This window comes from Schistocerca cancellata, chromosome 2 (genome assembly GCF_023864275.1).
Source record: "Schistocerca cancellata isolate TAMUIC-IGC-003103 chromosome 2, iqSchCanc2.1, whole genome shotgun sequence".
NCBI classification, from domain to species: Eukaryota; Metazoa; Arthropoda; class Insecta; order Orthoptera; family Acrididae; genus Schistocerca; species Schistocerca cancellata.
The window spans coordinates 168,319,108-168,339,139 of record NC_064627.1 but is presented as its reverse complement, the minus strand read 5'-3'; the positions used below and the strand labels follow the sequence as shown (position 1 = coordinate 168,339,139).

General features: G+C 41.1%; 1 protein-coding gene and 1 pseudogene across 1 annotated transcript; one reads left to right on the top strand and one right to left on the bottom strand.

The window, feature by feature from the left end:
* Positions 1–329: 329 nt before the first annotated feature.
* Positions 330–19,611, bottom strand: LOC126152153 (uncharacterized). Its single transcript, XM_049915988.1, has 2 exons — positions 19,479–19,611; positions 330–547 (listed from the first exon to the last, which is right to left on the bottom strand). Exons 1-2 carry the CDS (start codon positions 19,609–19,611, stop codon positions 330–332), a joined length of 351 nt encoding a protein of 116 aa, XP_049771945.1.
* Positions 13,929–14,045, top strand: LOC126163742 (5S ribosomal RNA; annotated as a pseudogene).
* Positions 19,612–20,032: the final 421 nt, after the last annotated feature.

Sequence of the window (20,032 nt, the reverse complement as noted above, 5' to 3'; positions counted from 1 at the left end):
AAAAACTGACATATAATCAATGCACTTGCTGCAGGGACTTCTAAAACTCAGTCTAATAAAATATGCCAGGGTAGACCATAACGTGCTGCTTCGTTCCCATTTCTCCCCTCGTTTTCCATAAAATCTTTTCGGATCTTTCAGACGCAGCTTATGTGAAGCGTTCAGTTAGAAGCATTATTTTTGTGCACACACAATAAATAATAGGAATAGGAATGAATCTTACAAATCCGGTGAAAGGTGTGGAATCATGCAAGTTTCTCCATCTGAAAAAACACTTGGTACCCAATTATCCCTCGCGCCAGCACGGTAGTGGCAGCAGGCCGCAGGATCTAGATGGCTATGGCGATGACGACGGTGATTGTCGCGGCTGCGGCAAATGTCGGCAGGTTGCAAACCTCGGCACGGTTGCAGGCATCGTTGACACACTCGCAGGTGAGCTGGTAGCCCGTGTGTGGGAACCGGGACAGGAAGCACGCCTCCTTCTCGGGGTGCCGCAGGTAGCCGCACTCCCGCACGTACGCCTCGTCATTATTCTTCGTGAAATACACTGCACAGTGTTACACCGCACTCTTTACCAATTGCTGCAGTACGATTGTCTAGGATAGTCTGTTCCAGAGCTGGCCCACCCAGTGCGAACGTCACCTAGCGTCACTCACTAGGAACGGTTTCCAGACGTACTTATACATAAACGACTTTAACGAAACTACGCAGGTATGTAGAGGGAGCAAAATAATGCAATACCTACGTTTTTGGCCCGCGGAAGTGGCCGAAAGGTTCTAGGCGCTACAGTCTGGAACCGCGCGGCCGCTACGGTCGAAGGTTCGAATACTGCCTCGGGCATGTATGTGTGTGATGTCCTTAGGTTAGTTAGGTTTAAGTAGTTCTAAGTTCTAGGGGACTGATGGCCTCAGAGATTAAGTCCCATAGTGCTCAGAGCCATTTGAAACATTTGAACCTACTTTTTCAGTTTTGCCCAATTTCATTTTTAAGGGGTAAAATAGACCCCATAAGGTAATTTGGCATATTAGGTATAGAACGAATATCTTCTAAACCATAATATTTTAAAATTATGTTTCACATAAAGATTGGAACGTAATTAACGTTCTTGAAAACTGTGCAATAAACTTTTCTAATAATATAAAATTTTGCAAAATATCCCATCACAGTTAATGAATTCTGAAAAATGAAAACATTTGTTACAATGTAAACTGAAGGAGCTTTCACGCCACATACATCCATGTGTAATAAAGCTGGTTTTTGAAATACCGTGTTTGGAAAATAAAGTGTACATGGTGTGCTGTCGAACAATTTTCGACATTTCCAATCAAAATATGTAAACGTTCAATATTATTCTGTTTATATTACTTATTTTTGTTTTATGTTTAAAACTGGTATTTTACGTTTTACATTAACTGTCTTCTGTTTACTGCTCCACATATGCTTATTTTGTTTATAAGGAGGTAGATGAAGTTGAAATGGGAGATATGATACTGCGTGAAGAATTTGACAGAGCACTGAAAGACCTAAATCGAAACAAGGCCCCGGGAGTAGGCAACATTCCATTAGAACTACTGACAGCCTTGGGAGAGCCAGTCCTGACAAAACTCTACCATATGGTGAGCAAGATGTATGAGACAGGCGAAATACCCTCAGACTTCAAGAAGAATATAATAATTCCACTCCCAAAGAAAGCTGGTGTTGAAAGATGTGAAAATTGCCGAACTATCAGTTTAATACGTCACAGCTGCAAAATACTAACGCGAATTCTTTACAGACGAATGGAAGAACTGGTAGAAGCCGACCGCGGGGAAGATCAGTATGGATTCCGTAGAAATGTTGGAACACGTGAGGCAATACTGACCCTGCGACTTATCTTAGAAGAAAGATTAAGGAAAGGCAAACCTACGTTTCCAGCATTTGTAAACTTGGAGAAAGCTTTTGACAATGTTGACTGGAATACTCTGTTTCAAACTCTTAAGGTGGCAGGGGTAAAATACAGGGAGCGAAAGGCTATTTACAATTTGTACAGAAACCAGATGGCAGTTATAAGAGTTGAGGGACATGAAAGGAAAGAAGTGGTTGGGAAGGGAGTGAGACAGGGTTGTAGCCTCTCCCTGATGCTATTCAATCTGTATATTGTGCAAGCAGTAAAGGAAGCAAAAGAAAAATTGGGAGTAGGCATTAAAATCCATGGAGAAGAAATAAAAACATTGAGGTTTGCCGATAACATTGTAATTCTGTCAGAGACGGCAAAGGACTTGGAAGAGCAGTTGAACGGAATGGACAGTGTCTTGAAAGGAGGGTATAAGATGAACATCAACAAAAGCAATACGAGGATAATGGAATGTAGTCGAATTAAGTCAGGTGATGCTGAGGGAATTAGATTACGAAATGAGACACTTAAGTAGTAAAGCAGTTTTGCTATTAGGGGACCAAAATAACTGATGATGTTCGAAGTAAAGAGGATATAAAATGTAGACTGGCAATGGCAAGGAAAGCGTTTCTGGAGAAGAGAAATTTGTTAACATCGAGTATAGATTTAAGTGTCAGGAAGTCGTTTCTGAAAGTATCTGTATGGAGTTTAGCCATGTATGGAAGTGAAACGTGGACGATAAATAGTTTAGACAAAAAGAGAATAGAAGCTTTCGAAATGTGGTGCTACAGAAGAATGCTGAAGATTAGAGGGGTAGATCGCATAACTAATGAGGAGGTATTGAATAGGATTGGGGAGAAGAGAAGTTTGTGGCACAACTTGACTAGAAGAAGGTATCGGTTGGTAGGACATGTTCTGAGGCATTGAGGGATCACCAATTTAGTACTGGAGGGCAGCGTGGAGGGTAAAAATCGTAGAGGGAGACCAAGAGATTTATACACTAAGCAGATTCAGAAGGATGTAGGCTGCAGTAGGTACTGGAAGATAAAGAAGCTTGCACAGGATAGAGTAGCATGGAGAGCTGCATCAAAGCAGTATCAGGACTGAAGACCACAACAACAACAACTACTTTTTCGGTTTTGCCCAGTTTCATTTTTAAGGGATAAAATAGATCCCATAAGGTAATTTGACATATTAGGTATAGAACGAATATCTTCTAAACCATAATATTTAAAAATTATGTTTCACATAAAGGTTGGAACGTAAATAACGTTCTTGAAAACTGTATAATCAACCTTTCTAATAATCTAAAATTTTGCAAAATATCCCATAAATCAATTTTGAAAAATGAAATCTTTTCTTACAATGTGAATTGAAGCAGCTTTCACGCCACATACATCCAAGTGTAATAAATCTGGTTTCTGAAATACCATGTTTGGAAAATAAACTGTACACCATGTGCTGCCGAACAATTTTCGACATTTCCAACCAAAATATCTGTTACATCTGCCACAGACGGCCACTGCTAGGAAGACTACACTCAAGACACTCCTGTCTACCATATAACATACACAAGCACTTGCAGGCGCAACCAAGAGGAAAACAATTCTTCAAAACAAACAGAACTTGCTAGAGACTAATGCGAACCTTTTTCTGCAGAGGTCGCCTCACAGATACAGGGAAAGTTGGAGTACTCCACCGGCTTTATAAGACCAGCGCAGCAGCAGTACACTCAGTATAATGTCGTTTATTGAAACTGAACTACACTTCTCGAACAGTCACTATAGACACACACAAAAAAAAAACCTGTAGACGACCATTCATCAAGAGCGTCGGTGAGGTCCGTCGGAGCTGGTCCTAGCTCGGCGAGGAACTGGCTGTACTACTGCTGCGCTGGCCTTATAAAGCCAGTGGAGGTTGTCGGAGTACTCCAACTTTCCCTGTATCTGTGAGGCGACCTCTGCAGAAAAAGGTTTGCATTAATCTCTAGCAAGTTATGTTTGTTATGAAGAATTGTTTTCCTCTTGGTTGCGCCTGCAAGTGCTTGTGTATTTTATATGGTACACAGGTGTGTCTTGAGTGTAGTCTGCCTGGCAGGGGCCATCTGTGACAGACTTTACAATATCTAAACGTTCAATATTATTCTGTTGGTATTACTTATTTTTATTTTATGTTTAAAACTGGAATTTTACGTTTAACATTAACTTTCTTCTGTTAACTGCTTCACATATGCTTATTTTGTCAATAAAGAATAACTCATTATTACAATACAGAATCATTACAATAATGATAATCTATAAATATATGATTAAAGCATAACGTTTTTTGCTCTACCCAGATAAAATGAACAAGATTTCTACACAAAATACACACGACAGACGACACAAGACAACACGAAATTCAGCAGGATTCTCAAATTGTGGCGGGTGACCTTCTAAATATCCTGATTTGTACAAGTCATTTTCAGAGCAATGGAAAATATTGTTCAAGAGAATTGATTATCTACTACTGATTACAGTTTGATTACATTGTTTGTCAAGGGAAGACTGAGATGGTATTCATTCAGCAGAACTGACAAATGTCTTCCGACATCGAATTCCATATATGGCCAATGAATACATGTGTCTCATCGAGCCTTTTGGGATCCTCAGAGGAACTAGTTCCCTGTCCTTGCATAAAATGCTACAAACTGTTCTTACTGACCACAACAAGGATCTAACAATAATACAGATTTTTCCCCCAGACTGGGAAAGAAAACGTTTTTCAAATACCTTTTGACAGCGTCAGATGTTAGCTCAACAGACTTCGACGCTGCCACTAGAACATTTGGGGCTTCGAACACAGATTCTCAAATTCTTGTTCCTGACTCTCCATTATTTTCTTTTACAACTATGAAATGGCAGAGGTTTAGTGAGCGTCATAAGTGACAACAAGGAACTCGTACATTTGGTGATCCCAAAAGGCACAGGGATAGGCACAGCCGTGGGACATACATTTTCTTCGATATTGAAAGAACTTTGTGAGAAGATTTTCAGATCTAGTTCTGCTGAATGATTATGTCAATCTTCTCTTGAGAGACATTATATTCAAGCTGCAGCCACTAGCACATAATCAGTTCTCCTCGCCAAGGTTTTCCATGTACTCAAATGTGCATTGCACCAATCAGTATATTTGAAGGATCAGTAACTGCAGTTTCAGAATCCTGCTGAAATTTGTTATATATTGTGTTGTCCATCGTGTGTATTATGTGAAGAAATTGCGTTCATTTTATGTGCATGGTGTAAGATACGTTTTGTTTTAAACGTTTCCTTACAGATTATCATTATTATCATGATTTTGTATCATAATAATGAGCTATTCATATGTGAATGGTAAAGTAAAAAACAAAAATAAAAATGTTAACGTAAAATAATTTGCAACATAAAAGTAAATAAAATACTTAATTAGAGTAATAATGAGCATTTATATATTTTAACTGGCTATATTGAAAATACTCAGGCTGTAATATGCGTACATCTCATTTTGTAAAAATGATATTTCAGAAACCAGCTTTATTTCCATGGATGTATGTGGCGTGAAAGCTTCTTCAATTTATGTTGTAAGAAAAGTTTTCATTTTTCAGAATTAATGATGTTGCGATATTTTGCAAAATTTCAGAGTATTACAATAGTTGATTATATATTTTCCAAGAATATTAATTACATTTCAATTTTTATATGAAACACATTTTTTTATATTTCATGGTTTCGAAGATATTCCTTCTAAACCTAATATACAAAATATTACTTTTTAATGCATTTTCCTCCTAAAAGTAAAATTTAGCAAAAACGGAAAAATAAATATTGCCTTATTTTGACCTCCCTACATACCATTCTGGTTTCATCAAGATCGTTTATTTATTCTTGGGAATGTTCCCTCGTTAGCTCCTTCTCAAACAGGTACAGCTGGTACATGCTACCCACTAGTCATCCTACACATGCGCGAGCTACTTGGCAGCAACCACACACGTGTGGCTGACCTGTCCAGTCCGTAGGCTAAAGCCAGGCTGCCTGTACATCAGCTTGTTTTAAACTTCTGCCTATATTAATGTCGGCATAAGAAGTTCTCTGACAGCTACAGAGGGCTGAGAGAACCAGCTTCCCACCTGCCTCAACCAGTCGCTTAATACGATTTTGTAAATGTGTCTATGGCAATGCTGCCAGTTTTCAGGAATCACCTTACACAAATTCGACTATACTTGCACCCATGGGTGCCCAGCTGCCTGCTGGTGGCCAGTCGCACTGGAACAGACTGCTCTAGAGAATTTTTCAAAGTGCGACATTTCTACTCAACGAACTTGGTGCGCACCAACAGCCATAGGTCAATTCCACACTTGTCCAATAACCGTCTAAATGGTGCCATGTGCGTGACACTGGTACAGAAAACCATATAGTGACTAGGACATCTGCTCAGCTAAGGCTGGTGCCGAAAAAATAGGACATGGCAGCGGTGGAGCTGCTAGACGTTCCCTCTGTAGTGGACATCTGTCGACCATTCTGCACGGTGCAGCATAGGTCAGCGGGGACCTATACTTCAAATAAAGTAACTTTGTGATTAATTTCTCAACGATAGGAATGTTAGAGAGACCAGCCAACAATCAATCCTGGTTCCTTCTCGATTGTCACGTGGTCTCTGTGTTGCCTGTTTTACATGTAATTTTCAGGTCTAGCTGGTTGCACTGCTCCCCACCGCAGCAGTGAGCCAACCACAAAGTTATTTCGTTTCAGCTATTGTACACGCCGGGATCTTCACACCTTCCCACTCAACACTGCATGCCCATTTGTATCATTCTGCTTTGCCTTACTTTTCGTTTTCATAACTGCCTGTGTAACAAGCCAGGACAGTATTCATAAAAAAAAGTGCTGAGTAATATATTCTTGGAATCTAATGGATTATTTCCACACATGAACAGCAAGAACCGAACTGAATAAGTGAATATCTAATTTTTTATAGCTCCATTTTCAAAAAATGGTGTTTGCCTGAAACTGACTAATAAATATCTTTCTAAAAGCTATATTTTAGAGGTCTTGTCACTTCAGAGACGCATCTAACACCAACAAGCAATCTGTCATCACTATCCTGACATTTCCTGAAATTCCTCCACATATTTGCCCAACTGCTTATACCTGATCAAGTCTATATCAATAACGTTTCTCTGAGTCTCCCTCTTTTCTCACCGACAGTAAACTGAAATTCATGCTAGTATTTCTCCAAGTTATCTTTTCCTAGAACTGTGTTGAGATACAGGAAGCAATGAAATGAAGGGAGACGCCGACAATCGTCGTGTACTGTACACCACAGCATTCAGATAGAAGTGAAATCAATGCAACAGCATGCCATGAACGTAGTGCCATTTAGATGGTGCCCTGACAAGTGTGAAATAGGCTTTATGATTTATGTCTGCAGAATGAACCTTTGATTTTGGCAGCAGAAAGTTGTATTACATACTTCATCAACTGTAGACAGAAGATTTTTTCTGACTGGAGTAGGGTTGGGGAGCAGGGAGAAATAATTAATGGAGTTCCACAAGGTTCAGTGTTAGCTCCACTACTGTTTCTGATATGTGTAAATTATTTTTCTTTTAATAAACAAAAAGAATTAATTCTTTTTACAGACTACATAAGTAATAATCAGTTCCAGTAGACATATAGCAGAATATGTAAACTTTGATAGTCAAGTTAAAATACCTAACTCCAAAGAGAAATTTCTAAATAATGTGATTTAACTAATTATTGACTTTATTTCTCATAGACTTTGAAACAACTCAGCACACAAAAGCGCACAATTCCAGAAAAAATGAATTTAAAAGCATGGACAAGTGTTTCTAGGTATCTTCAAAACTTTTGGGTGCACATGCTGGTGACAACTTAAATATGAAACGTAAACACATTTTAGGGCATTTTAATCAACTCTGATCAGTCACTTCTGCACTTTGTGTCGTTGCAAGTACTGAGGGGAAAAATTCTGTATAATAAAATACCTTGCTCATTTGTATGCAGTAATTCCATATGAAATTACACTCTAGGGTAACTCATTCTCACGAAACAAACTCGTAGTTACACAAAAGTGCGCCACATGAATAATATCTTATCCTCACCAAAGCCTGCCACATAACCAATGTGGTGTTAGGAATTGTAATTAGACCATCAAAGTACAATACATACTGCCTCTCAAGAAATTTAGTGTAGATACTACATAGATTTCAGAATGAATAATGATAAAAATAATTAAAACTCTAGAAGAAAAATTACTTGATTATTCTTAATTAAAACTCATTTTTGCTCCGAAAGGAGTGAATGATACTACTAACAAAACTTTTGATTAATTATCCATTATCACTGAAGCCCGAACATTAGCAAAGTTAAATTGTAAAGTAGACTTCAGTTCCAGAGATGAGCTTTTATTCACATTCTTGTAGCTGATTTAGTGCAAAACCTTACGTACTCAGTAATGTTATTAAATATTATTGTTTATTATTTGAAATCCGCTATAAATTGTCAGCATACAGCTATAGTTAAATACAATTTTAATTACTAGATTGTCCATTGACTCGTCCCACCTTATTTCGAGATATTGTGCATGTTATCTGCGAAACACATAGCATACAAACTAGCTGCTAGAGTGATGTGCAACTACGAAGATAAGTTGTGAGAAAATGCACAGAAGCACATAGCAGTGTGCTACACAGTATGTGTTGGGGTAGTCGTTACGTCAATTTTGTCTCGTGAGTCTAAGCTGGACTGACGACCTTTACCAGGATTACATCACAAAAATAACACTGTCCAGAATGGATCCCAGTCGGGTGATGTTTTCTTTAACTAAAGAGTAGTACATCACGTCCACAATTCGTGCACATGCACCACATCACAAGGAGTGTGTCGATTATGACCGCTAGTTCGTCATACCTATCAGCTGTAAATGGGTGTGGCTAGGAAACCATTGAGAACAGTGCATATGTTATCCTTCTAAATTTTCATATTACCACCAGCCAACACATATCCATTTTCTCCTGAAGAATCTTGTATATGAAAATTTAGTGCTCTGAACGATTTTGAGTAAGAATATCGATGTAAACATGTTGCCAGTTTTACACTGCAATAGAGCAGGGCAGTTTGAAATGTTATCAGTTTTGATGTGTGCAGAACCATGAATGTAGCCCATCCCTATTATCTACACACGTTTCAAACATGGATTATGAGAAAATGAGTGGAATTGTGCGATTTGGTATTAAGTAATTGGTTGCTTAATGTTACCAAACCACAGTTACACAAAGATTACTAGGATCACTTTCCTCTGACTTGAAGCCTAGGGATGTTCTTTCAGTAAACAGAAGATCCTACATGAAACCACCAGGCAGATTAAAAGTGTGTGTTGAACCAGGATTCGTATCCGGAAAGCCTGCCTTTCGACGATAATGCTCTGACCGACTGACTTTACAGGCTTAATTCACGACCAGATCTCACAATTTTTACAATGAAGAAATGGTTTAGCCGCAACCTAATGGATTAATGGATTTTTTTGCAGAAGGACTCTTTCACTCTGCAGCTTATTGTGTGATGTTTCATAAATTCATGACTGATACATAAGTATAACGTTTTCCAAAGGGCAGTTTGACCGACGGCATTACATTCATTAAAACAAACGCTCTGGATGGTTGTTCAGATTTTTATGCAGGAGAATGATGATATCTGGCAGATACCTAGCACAATAAAGAAAGGAATTCCTCGTTGTTAATATCCCCTCTCCCACAATTCCTCGCGCAGGAGAAAGAAGAATGATTTTGAAAAACTTCATTACATTGACATGTTTCCAATTGAAACATATAGTGATGATCTGGTTTATTTAAGATAGCCATCTAGAATTTATTCTAACACTTCTCAATAAATAGCTGCATTGGTAACTTATTCATAATCTAGTTAGAGTTATATGTCGTATTCACAAGTCTTAAGTACGTGTCACTTCAAGCGCAATAGAAATTGTACACAATTTAAGCGAATGATTTGACTTAACATTGTTTTACAACCATCTGCTCAAAATGTTATTATGTTTAATGAAGCATTCCCTGTTCTAGAAACGCTTCTCTAATGTCAGATTGCTACTTACCGTACCCACGTCTCTAGACAACCCAAACGGTCTCAGAGTGGAGCGGGAAGCATATCTTAGGCGCAGCACCTGTCACGTTTTCTGCTGAATTCATATTTAGATCAGTGAACGTATTACAAATCCTTAACTTTATTTCAAATAATTTTCATTTTAATGCATTCACGTCACTTTTTGTCTTACTACTGTTTATTGCTATTGTATTTGGGAAGAGGTATTTATGTCTGCGTGGTAAAATACACTACGCACGGTAAGGGTATATGAGAAGTTCACTGCTTGACAATTGATAAGGTACAAAAACATTGTTGGAGAGTAATAATCACAGGCAACGATGGACGACGTTAATCACAGTACGTACGTAATAGATTTGTATATATAACGGAAAATGGTACAGATTTCACCCCATGCGAAAGCAGGATAACTGGACACAAATAACGTTCATGTTTGACACAGGTCAGACTCCCAACGTAAAGTTCAACACCGGACTCTTTGCAAGGAATATGCCCTCCTCGGACACTTATGCACATTCTGCATCTGTTATTCATGCTGACTACCAAACTGTTGAAGAGTCCTTGGGGGATATTGTGCCAATCCTCTCTCAATATGATTTTCAGTTCTAGCAAGATTCCGTAAGGGAGTGTTCGTTGAGAATCACATCTGCCAAGAGCATCCCACGTACGCTCTATAGGCTTTAGGTGCGGGGAGTATGTCGGCCATTCCACATGTTCAATATCTTAAGTTCCCAGTGCGTCCGACGACTCAGCAGTCCTGTGTGTGCGGGCATTGTCGTCCATAAACAAAGTCGGGAACCACCGCACCCACAGTCTGACATGATACAGAGTAATCTACCTGCAATACCGCTGTGCTGTCACGGTATCCATTACCAAGGTATGCAGCGGTGTTCGGCCATTCTGCATGAGACCTAGGCCATACCCAGGATCATCTGTGGCGTATGACGTGTCCCCCCCCCCCCCCCGTCTCTCTCTCTCTCTCTCTCTCTCTCTCTCTCCCTCTCTCTCTCCACGTTACCTGGTGGCCGGAATCACTTGCCACAATGTAACGCGATTCCCGGAGAACTTCATTCTGTATCACTGTTGCTGACCACAACCAACATGCCCCTACACAACGTACTGTTTCTCGACGATGGCGTAGCTGAAGTGGATTTAACAGACTTCCGAGCATACAAACTAGCCTCATTTAATCGTTGGGAAATGCTTTTGGCAGAGACACCTGTATCGGTAGCGGTCGCAAGTTCAGCTGTTGAGTGGGTTGTTGTTGTTGTGGTCTTCAGTCCAGAGACTGGTTTGATGCAGCTCTCCACGCTACTCTATCTTGTGCAAGCTTCTTCATCCCCAAATAACTACTGCAGCCTACATCCTTCTGAATCTGCTTAGTGTATTCATCTCTTTGTCTCTCTCTACGATTTTTACCCTCCACCCTGACCTTCAATATTAAATTGGTGATCCCTTGATGCCTCAGAACATGTCCTACCAACCGATGCCTTCTTCTAGTCAATTCTGCAACAAATTCCTCTTCTCCCCAGTTCTGTTCAGTACCTCATTAGTTACGTGATCTACGCATCTAATCTTCAGCATTCTTCTGTAGCACCACATTTCGAAAGCTTCTATTCTCTTCTTGTCTAAACTACACTACTGGGCATTAAAATTGCTACACCACGAAGATGACGTGCTACAGACGCGAAATTTAACCGACAGGAAGAAGATGCTGTGAGATGCAAATGATTAGCTTTTCAGAGCATTCACAAAAGGCTGGCGCCGGTGACGACACCTACATGAGGAAAGTTTTCAAAAGATTTCTCATACACAAACAGCAGTTGACCGGCGTTGCCTGGTGAAACGTTGTTGTGGTGCCTCGTGTAAGGAGCATAAATGCGTACCATCACGTTTCCGACTTTGATAAAGATCGGATTGTAGCCTATCATGATTGTGGTTTATCGTATCGCGACATTGCTGCACGCGGTGATCGAGATCCAAGGATTGGTAGCAGAATATGGAGTCGGTGGGTTCAGGAGGGTAATACGGAACGCCATGCTGGATCTCAAAGGCCACGTATCACTAGCAGTCGAGATGACAGGCATCTTATCCGCATGGCTGTAACGGATCGTGCAGCCACGTCTCGATCCCTGAGTCAACAGATGGGGACGTTTGCAAGACAACAAACATCTGCACGAACAGTTCGACGACGTTTGTAGCAGCATTGACTATCAGCTCGGAGACCATGGCTTCTGTTACCCTTGACGCTGTATCACAAATGGTTCAAATGGCTCTGAGCACTATGCGACTTAACTTCTGAGGTCATCAGTCGCCTAGAACTTAGAACTAATTAAACCTAACTAACCTAAGGACATCACACACATCCATGCCCGAGGCAGGATTCGAACCTGCGACCGTAGCGGTCGCTCGGTTCCAGACTGTAGCGCCCAGAACCGCACGGCCACTCCGGCCGGCACAGGCTGTATCACAGACAGGAGCGCCTGCGATGGTGTACTCAACGACGAACCTGGGTGCACGAATGGCAAAACGTCATTTTTTCGGATGAATCCAGGTTCTGTTTACAGCATCATGATGGTGGCATCCGTATTTGCCGACATCTCAGTGAACGCACATTGGAAGCGCGTATTCGTCATCGCCATACTGGCGTATCAACCGGCATGATGGTATGGGGTGCCATTAGTTACACGTCTCGGTCACATCTTGTTCGCACTGGCGGCAATTTAAACAGTGGATGTTACATTTCAGATGTGTTACGGCCCGTGGCTCTACCCTTCATGCGATCCCTGCGAAACCCTATATTTCAGCAGGATAATGCACGACCGCATATTGCAGGTCCCGTACGGGCCTTTCTGGATACAGAAAATGTTCGACTGCTGCCCTGGTCAGCACATTCACCAGACCTTCACCAATTGAAAACGTCTGGTTAATGGTGGCCGACCAACTGGCTCGTCACATTACGTCAGTCACTACTCTTGATGAACTATGGTATCGTGTTTAAGCCGCATGGGCAGCTGTACATGTACACGCCATCCAAGCTCTGTTTGACTCAATACCCAGGCGTATCAAGGCCGTTATTACGGCCAGAAGTGGTGGTTCTAGGTACTGATTTCTCAGGATCTATATGCATCCAAATTGCGTGAAAATGTAATCACGTGTCAGTTCTAGTATAATATAATTGTTTAATGAATACCCGTTTATCATCTGCATTTCTTCTTGGTGTAGCAATTTTAATGGCCAGTAGTGTAATAAATGGGAGGATACTTCAAAATTCTTAGTGTCTATATTGATGATTAAAAAGTGGAAAAAGCACATTTTGAAAGTTCTAAAAACTTACTTCAGCCACTTTTGCACTTGGAATCATTCCATATCTTGAGAGACTAATGAGTAAGTCGACATAGTTCATGTGTTTTTGTTCAGCAGTGTGATATGGAATAATGTTCTGGAGCAACGCATCTTTAAGAAAGAAAGTCTTCATTGTTCGAAGCTGTCCTGTAAGAATAATATGTGATGCTCATCCACGATCATCTTGAAGACATCTGTTTAATGGCTAGGCATTATGACTACTGCTACACAATATGTAGTTGTAAATAATCCGTAACTGACGGAGGTAAAGTGTGGACTGTAATTATCGTACGGCAGCGAAGCTTGGTAGATAATGCGTTAATGCGGAACCGATTTACGCTGGACAAAAAAATCAGCTCCAATTTTGACCACCATGTGCAAATCTGGCACTGTACAGCGTCTCGTCGACGCCTCCGGTGCTCATACAGAACAAATTGTGTAAGTCGCAGTAAACAACAAAATCAACAGTATGCCTTTCTCACTTGCTCGATCCTTTCGGCCCACGTGCCATTCCTAATCCATTACGTATGGGAACATTTCTATACGTCTTTCTTGCACTCGGCAACGGCCTTGCCGCAGTGGATCCACCGGTTCCCGTGAGATCACCGAAGTTAAGCGCTGTTGGGCGTGGCCGGCATTTGGATGGGTGACCATCCAGCCGCCATGCGCTGTTGCCGTTTTTCGGAGTGCAATCAGCCTCGTGATGCCAAATGAGGAGCTACTCGACCGAATAGTAGCGGCTCCGGTCAAAGAAAACCATCATAACGACCGAGAGAGCGGTGTGCTGACCATACGCCCCTCCTATCCGCATCCTCAACTGAGGATGACACGGCGGTCGGATGGTCCCGATGGGCCACTTGTGGCCTCAAGACGGAGTGCTTTTTTTTCTTGCACTCACAGCGCCAGATTTGCACCTGGTGGCCAAAATTGAAATTTTGTTTCAGAGTCAATCAGTTCCGCATCAGAATACCACCAAGTTTTGCTGCCGTACGATAATTGCAGGCCATACTGAACCCTTGTGAGTAGCTGCAGTTTCGTTATAACCCCCTTGTAGCTTCGCTTGTTTCGGCACCTTAGGAAGACATTCACATACCTCATTTAAAGCGTCCCCAACAGAGTTCAAGCCGTCATAAAGGTGAAGGGTTGCCGCACTCAATATTGACGTACAATAATAGGTGTCCAGATAATTTTTATCAGATAACGTACATAATCGAGGAAACGCCTAATCTGAGGTATAGGAACTTCTGTAAATGTTAGTTGGTAACTTTGCAAATAGTGTTAGACATCTGTTTGATCAATATTTAACTAGACGTAACGTCTATGGTCCTATTTACATGCGTATCTGCTCGAAGAAAGTTCTTTTGGGAAAGATCATTCTGTGTTCCGATATTTTACTTTCGCAAAGTGTACAGTCGTCAGAAATATTCGCTCTGAGGAACAAACAACACCGCACTAGTTGTATTAGTTACGCGACTTTGCGGCCGCGGAAGAGGAACCGACGAACACCGCTCCGGAAGCCCGGTAGATGTATCGATCTCGGCGTTGCAAGCTCACGATTTTTCACTTTTCCAAGAAAATCGCCGACTTACTGTTGAAAAATGTCGAGTAAGTGTTGGCACAGCTCATTCTAGCGTTCAAAACAAACTGAACTATCGTAAGACTGCCGAAGGTGGTTTCCCTGAGAACTTGCGAGATCGTCACAGAGATCACAGATTTCGCCTTTTAACCATAACTACAATCGTTTCAGTAGCGGAGGTGAAGCAGTTGTGGACTGAATTTTAATCTACGATAACACTTGGCTACATCATTTTGATCCGAAGTGTCAAAGCATGCAATGGAAACACACTGAATCGCCAGTGCGGAAGAAATTCAAAACGCAAACATTGGTTGGTAAGGCCGATATAACTATCTTTTTAAATTCCCATGATCCCATTTTCTGTGATTCTTTGGAAGAGTAACGCAAAACTGATCCTATAAATTATCTTAGAAGATAGGTTAACAAATGGCAAACCTACGTTTATAACACTCGTCGACTTAGAGAAAGCTTTTGATATTGGAATACTCTCTTTGAAATTTTGAAGGCAACAGGGGTAAAACACAGGCATCGAAAGGCTGTTTACAAGTTGTAGAGAAACCAAAAGGTAGTTATAAGAGTCGGGAGGCATGAAAGGGAAGCAGTGGTTGAGAAGGTAGTGAGACACGGTTGTACCCTATGCAAGTACGAAAAAAAAAAAAGAAAAATTTGGTTTAGGAATTAAAGTTCAGGCAGAAGAAATAAAAACTTTGAGTTTTTCCGATGATATTGTAATTCTGTCCGAGATAGCAAGGAACTTGGAAGAGCAGTTGATCCAAATGGACAATGTCTTGAAAGTAGGATATAAGATTAACGTCAACAAAAGCAAAACAAAGATAATGAAATATAGTCGAATTAAGTCAGCAAATGAGAGAACATAAGATCAGGAAACTTACAGCAGGAGTTTAGTTCTCTTATTTGGGCAGCAAAATAACTGATAATGGCTGAAATAGAGAGGATATAAAATGCAGCCTGGCAATGACAAGAAAAGCGTTTCTGAAAAACGGAAATTTGTTATCATCGAATATAGATTTAACTGTTAGGGAGTATTTTCTGAAAGTATTTGTAGGAGTGTAGCCTTGTATGGAAGTGAAACATGAACTATAAACAGTTTAGAGAAGAAATAAATAGAAGCTTTTGAAATGTGGTGTTACAGAAGAATGCTGAGGATTACATGGGAGGATCACTTAACTAATGATGAGATACTGAATAAAACAGGGAAAGAATAAAATTTATTTCACAACCTGACCAGAAGGAGGAATGGGTTGATAGGAGACATCAAGGGAAATGCGAGCATGTTCTTAAACGCAACGCTCGATCTCATGCAGTAAAAATGACTCTCTGAACTATTGGCCAAGTGGATTGGTTGCTGCTACATCGCCGCCCTTATAGCTTCGACCTGGCCCATTCGGACTTTTATCTGCTTGTTCCGACGAAAGAATTATCACGTGGAATCAAGTTCAACGGCAACGAAGAGGTATAGACCAAAGTACGTAACCTGCTTCGAGATCAAGAGTAAGAAATCTTCTCTGAGAGGATAATAAAACTCGTTATCAGGTATTACACGTGCTTAGAATTGGTGAGGATTACCTGGAAAAATTGACAACAAATTGTATTGACTTAAGAAATTTTTTGTGCAGCTATTTATTTATTTAATTCTGAATGACCATCATATACAGGATTTTTATAAATTAGTTATACAAACGTAATCTCTAATTGCGAAAAGGGTAAATAACTTACAGAAATATTTTATACAGCTCTCAATGCAATATATCCTTACGTTTTATTCCCTCCTATCACTGTTAGTTCCCGACACTCCCGCTAGGTGGCATGCGCGAATGCGATATTCCAACAGCCATCATCGCCTATAACGATGCACGGTGTGACCAAAGTTATTTATGGTTTCATGAACTCAAATCTGCTACTGCAGTTCAGCGAAAATTAAGGACTAAATACCGCAAGCCACAACCTCACAGATAAACTGTTACTAATTGAAATGATAATTAAATCAAGACCCTAAGCTGTCGACAGGCGTTGATATACATCGACGGGGTCAGTTGAAAATGTGTGTTCCGACCGGGACTCGAACCCGGGATCTCCTACTTACATGGCAGACGCTCTATCCATTTGAGCCACCGAGGGCACAGAGGATAATGTGACTGCAGGGATTTATCCCTTGCACGCTCCCTGCGAGACCCACATTCCCAACTTAAATGTCCACACACTACATTCGTAGTGCCTCTGCCCATTACACTCATTACTCGTGGCAGACAATCTTACCGAGTCCCGTAAGAGTTCGAGCAATGCGTGTGTTTCCAGCACAGAAGAATAAGGTCAATGGCTGGTTAGCCTTAACTATATGAAGATGGTATCTGTTCTTTGGACATGTCCGAAAGAACAGATACCATCTTCATATGTTACTAATTGATATCATCGTTTCACCGCAACTGGCTGTGGATCACATAGGACGCCAGGTCATGGTCAGACAGAAGTCTCTGACACAGCATTTTAATAAGTTCGGCGATCTTGCATCATAGTCTGGGTAATCAACGACACTCGCCAGCTTAGAATTGAATATTCCTAGTGTTACAGTGTGGAAGATATTACGGAAAAGCCATTCAAATTTTACGAATTGGATCTGCTGTAAGATGACAAAGAAGAACGTGCTGAGTTTTGTGTAGAAATGTTTAAAAATGCAGATTGAAGATACTTTTCTTAAAAAAATTGTGTTCAATGACGAAGTCACCTTCCATACCTGAGGTAAATTGAATCGGCATAATGATCGGTGAGGAGAAACCATGTCATGTAATCGAACAGATTGACGGTCCTTTCTTTTTGCCGAGTCAATTTAACTGGCCTATTGTAGCTAGTCACACTTGAGCATTATCCATTGCCTTAGTTATGGCATGATATGGGCACAGAATTTATTTTCTAGCAGGATGGCGCGGCACCACATCTCCATCGTGAAGTTGTCGTTTATCTCTCATGGGATGTGCTGAGTTGGATCTGAAGTGGTGGTACAATATCCTTGCCACCATGATAAACTGATTTGGCAGGAAACTGTTTACGGACGGGACATTTGCATAAAAGCAACCCACACTGCACGTTTATACACTGATGTGAAAAAAGTCACGTGATAGCAATATGCAGATACACAGATGACAGTAGTATCGCGTGCACAATGTACAAAAAAGATGTGCATTGGCCGAGCTGTCAATTGTACTCAGGTGATTCATGTGGAAAGGTTTGCGACGTGGTTATGACCGCTCGACAGGACTTAACAGACTTTGAGCACGGAATGGTTGGTATTTACAGCTAGACACATGGGACATTTCATTTGTGAAATCGAGAGTCAAGTGTGTGCCAAGAATATGAAATTTCAGGCATTGCCCCTCACCAGGGACAACACAGTGATCAACGGCCTTCACTTAACGACCGACAGCAATGACTTTGTCAGTGCTAACAGACAAGCAACACTGCGTGAAATAACTGCAGAAATCAATGTTGGACGTTCCATGAACGCATCCCTTAGGACACTGCGGCGAAATTTGGAGCTAATGGGCTATGGCAACAGACGAACGACCCTGGTGCCTGTGCTAACAGCACGTCATTGCTTCCGGCGTCTCTCCTGGTCTCATGACAATATCGGTTGGACCCTAGACGACTGCAAGACAGTGCCGTGGTGGATTTTGGTTGGTAAGAGCTGCTGGTATGGTTCGAAAGTGGTGCAGCCCTCCGGAGCCATGGACCCAAGTTGTCAACAAGGCACTGTGCAAGTTGGTGGTGGCTCTGTAATGGTGTGGGCTGTGTTTACAAGGAATGGATTGGGTGCTCTGAACCGATTTCTGACTACAAATGGTTACGTTCGCCTACCTGGAGACCATCAGCAGCAATTCATGGACTCAGTGTTCCCAAACAACGATGAAATTTTTATGGATGACAATGCGCCAAGTCACTGGGCTACAGTTGCTCACGATTGATTTGAAGAGCATTCCGAACAATTAGAGCGAGTGATCTGCCTACCCAGATCGCCCGACATGGATCACATCGAACATATATGGGACATAAATGAGAATTCAGTTCCTGCACAAAATCCTGCACCGGCGACGTTTCTGCAGTTATGGATGGCTGTAGATGCATCATGACTCAATAGTTCTGCAGGGGGACTTCCCAACGGCTTGTTGAGTCGATGCCACGTCGATCCGCTACCTAAACGCCTAGCGCAAGAAGATCCGACACGATGTTTAGAGGTATCCTATGAGTTTTGTCATGTCAGTTTACTGCATTCAGTGCAGTATCAAACATTTCTGTACATTATTTACCTTTTTCATAAGTAAAGTTTACTTTTGTATAACTAATTTATAAACATCCTGTATGTCGAAGAAACTGTGTGCTGCGATGAGTCATCAAAGGAAAGGGAAGAGAGAGAGAAAGAAGAAGGCATGGAATACTGGACGCCATTAAAAACAGACAGTCGATACCTCTCATAAGAGAGATATAACAAACCGGATGGAAGGTGCGGAGGTGCAGTACGTACGTATCTGGTGTATCTTGCGGCAGAAGGGCGAGCCGCCCGTGTCGTTGTCTGGACAGCTCAGCAGGTAATTGTCGTCGACGGGCGCTTCGTAGCAGCCCTCGTCGCGGTCCGAGCGACACTGGTAGCACTGCATACAGCGCGCTGCACAGAAACACACACACCTCATATACCTTGCTATAATATAAGCACAAAGACTTGAATTACTATTGCTAAAATTACTTCCTGATATATTTTCCAAAATATTCGAAAAAGCAATGTACTCAAAAACAGTCTCACATTTAAGTAGAAACAGTCTACTTACAATGGAATCGAACGAACTTCCCCTCGCCGATGTGATTCACGTTGACATGGCGTGTAGGACACGACTAGGACTTATCATACGTACACAGGAAGACGCAAATCTCAACCGCTTCTGGGAAAATCGAGTTTGAAAATTACAAGTGTGTTTACGCTGCATGCTTTGTAGTAGGACTGTTGATATTTTTAAAACTATAGGAAACCCAATACATCGATATTTAAAAGTGTCATTACTGATGCTCGATATATTGAACAAT

What these genes read in the sequence shown, in the direction of transcription:
- LOC126152153 (XM_049915988.1), bottom strand. Translation starts at nt 19,611, where the DNA reads ATGCAGTGCTACCAGTGTCGCTCGGACCGCGACGAGGGCTGCTACGAA. An exon ending in CCGCAAGATACACCAGATAC is followed by an intron (nt 548 to 19,478) that starts GTACGTACTGCA and finishes AACACTGTGCAG; the next exon opens with TGTATTTCACGAAGAATAAT.